Genomic DNA, 3,011 nt, shown 5'->3' on the forward strand with positions numbered 1-3,011 from the left:
ATATATATATATGTATATATATAAACCATATTACTAAATAATATCTTCGAAAACATATGTCAGCACAGTATTATGAAAATTTTAGCTGTTAATAAACCTACGACACAAACGAAAGGCCAAAATTAAATTCATCTTAAGACATTCGTTCATTCAACCAACAGCGACGTCATTGAATAACTAATTTAGTTTATGAACATAAAAGATAAAAATACCATAGTAATTCTATACTTTTTGACAATTTGAAATCTATATAGAAAAATAATACAAAAAGATTTAGATGTTTAGCATTTATTAACGGCTAAAATTCTTTCAGATGTTCTGTTGTAAGTTCAGCAATTTAAATTACCTTGATAATGTTGAGTTGATATATATTTTCGATATATACATATATTTACATATACATAAGAAATTCTATCCACCAATGCAATGTTGAGCACTCATTCTTGTCGTTCGACATTTACGTATAAGTATATACTCAAACACGATAGAATTAAATAGACGCCACATAAAGCATTGGTCTATGCGCATTTTAACTTTAAAGGGTTTATGCTATTTTATTAATTGACATTTTTATGTTTCAGGTTCTATATGTGACTGTTTAATCATGCCACGTGTAAAAGAAACCTTAGAACTGTTTGAATTTCAAAGTGGCCGTATTGTGGGTCAGTCTGAAGGTGCACTTAATCAGTGTAAAACAACAGAAAACCTTGAGATCCTGCTTTCTACAGTTAATAGAGTGCAATTCACCAGAGACGGGAAGTTCACATCACCTCACCCAAGTTGGCCAGGGCCCTCTGACTGGGCTCTTCGCTTTGGTAAGAGAAGTGTGGAGGGCAATCGTTGTTGCAAGGCCTCTGACAGCAGATCAAGTTGAGTTCAGTCCAAGAACAGCTGTCAGATATGTCGATAAACCTGGCTACTATGGCAGAGCAGCAAGAAAGAAGCTACTTCTTCGACCAGCCAAAAAGGTGGTGAGCTGACAGAAATGTTAGCACGTCGGGCAAAATGCTTGGCGGTATTTCGTCTGTCTTTACGTTCTGAGTTCAAATTCCGACGAGGTTGACTTTGCTTTTCATCCTTTCGGGGGTCGATAAATTAAGTACAAGTTGCGTACTGGGGTCGATCTAATCGACTGTCCCCTCCTGCCCCACAAAATTTCGGGCCTTGTGCCTACAGTGTAAAAGAATATCAAAAAGGGAAAAGATTGGACCAGTGATTTGGTAGAAAGGCCACTAGCATGTTGGAACACTCATGATCTCTGATGAGTCTAGATTTGCTGTATGTTCTGACAGTTGTCGAATGTGGGTCTGGAGACTCTGTGATGAAGAATTTGTCCTGAAAAGATTGCAGCCAACAATGAAACATGGTAGTTATTCTGTGATGGTTTGGAGACCAATTTGAAATAATGGTCAGTCAGAGCTAGTGGAGTGTGAGGGACACATAAAATCAGATAAATATATGTCCATAGTCCAGAAAAGACTCGTTTCAATCTTCTTCAGTGAGGAAATGATTAAAGATGACTCATGTAACCTTGTGACATAGCTGAAAATATCCAAGATTGGTTCGAAGAGGATGCCACTAAAAAGGACCCATCGCCAGTCCAGGTACCAGATATGAACCCTGTTGAGCATCTTTGGGGCATAATAGACTGGTCATTTCATAAAAAGATCAAGAAAGCATCTTGAAAGCCAGATCTTTTGAGATTATTGCATGAAACGTGGCAAGAAATTCCGCAAAAGAATATTCATCTGATCAGTAGTGTGCCTAATAGGGTCCTCGTATTGAAAAATGAAAAGGGCATGTCTACTAAATATTAGATTGTCACATTATAATAATTAATAATTAATAAATTTTAACGATAATAAGAGTGTCTACTTACTTTTGTCGTGTCTGTGAGTATGTATATATATATATATATATATATATATATATATATATATATATATATATGCGCCCCAACCACGTGTGTGTGTGTGTGTGAATGCAGATATGTGTGTACATTCTGAAACTGATCCGCACCGCACCCCAACAAACAGGCATAAAGCCCTCGATAAACGCAGATTCTACAAAATCTGACTATTCAGATTGACTATTGAAATCTGAAGGTAATCGAGCGAAATCTTCATCGTAAGGCAATTCTCTGTGCCAAAATCAAAGAGCATATATCGATTATATATTGAACCCCTTTTAGTCTATTATGCATAACAATTGCTCATGTCCCCAACCGATATGAAGCAATATCTTTGACATATGAAACAATATCTATGATTTATTATATAGTAGTATAGCTAGAGTGTGTACCACCGGGGCAGCCCCTGATTTTATTTCCGACCTCCCACTGGAGGCGCATTCAGACTTTACCTATTTGAACAACAATTTCAAAGGCGCCACCCCATAATAGCTTAGCTCAGGTCAGACTGTACCGCTCACTACTCTGTCTTGCTACGCTACTGTGATTATATAGATTAAAGTATTTTCCGTTTTTCCAATTACAGAAGTCAGCCCCTGTTCCAGTGAATCGTGCAGTCACTTCTGTTTGCCAAGCCCAAGAACTATTTACGAAATCCAAGACCCATGGATCTGTGCCTGTCCAGACCATCTGATACTGTCAAGCGACGGACATAACTGTGTGGTGGATGAAGGTTTGTCCCTATATGCGCTAATTGTGAATTTCTTGTTTTATTACATAATAAATTTATTACATAAATAATAATAATAGATTTACTAAACAATAATATTTTACTACTTGTAGGCGTAGATATGACTGTATGGCTGAAAAGCTCGCTTTCGAATTACGTGGTTTTGTGTTCAGTCACACTGTGCGTTACCTTAAATGCGTGTCTTCTACTATAGCCACGGGCCGAATAATGCACTGTGAGTGATCTGACGAATGGTCACCGTGGGGTATCCCGTCGTATATAATGCATATGTATATATACATACATACATACATATATACATACACACACGCACACACACACACACACACACATATATATATATATATATAT

General features: G+C 37.1%; 1 protein-coding gene across 1 annotated transcript in view; it reads left to right on the forward strand.

Moving 5' to 3' along the window:
* LOC106868258 (low-density lipoprotein receptor-related protein 5) overlaps positions 1–3,011 on the forward strand; it is a 91,783-nt gene that overhangs the window by 79,616 nt on the left and 9,156 nt on the right. The window contains exon 17 of the mRNA XM_014913433.2: positions 2,496–2,642. Coding sequence (XP_014768919.1) covers positions 2,496–2,642 — 147 coding nt within the window. The remainder of the gene's footprint in view (positions 1–2,495; positions 2,643–3,011) is intronic.

Source organism: Octopus bimaculoides, chromosome 9, assembly GCF_001194135.2.
Source record: "Octopus bimaculoides isolate UCB-OBI-ISO-001 chromosome 9, ASM119413v2, whole genome shotgun sequence".
Classification (NCBI taxonomy): Eukaryota; Metazoa; Mollusca; class Cephalopoda; order Octopoda; family Octopodidae; genus Octopus; species Octopus bimaculoides.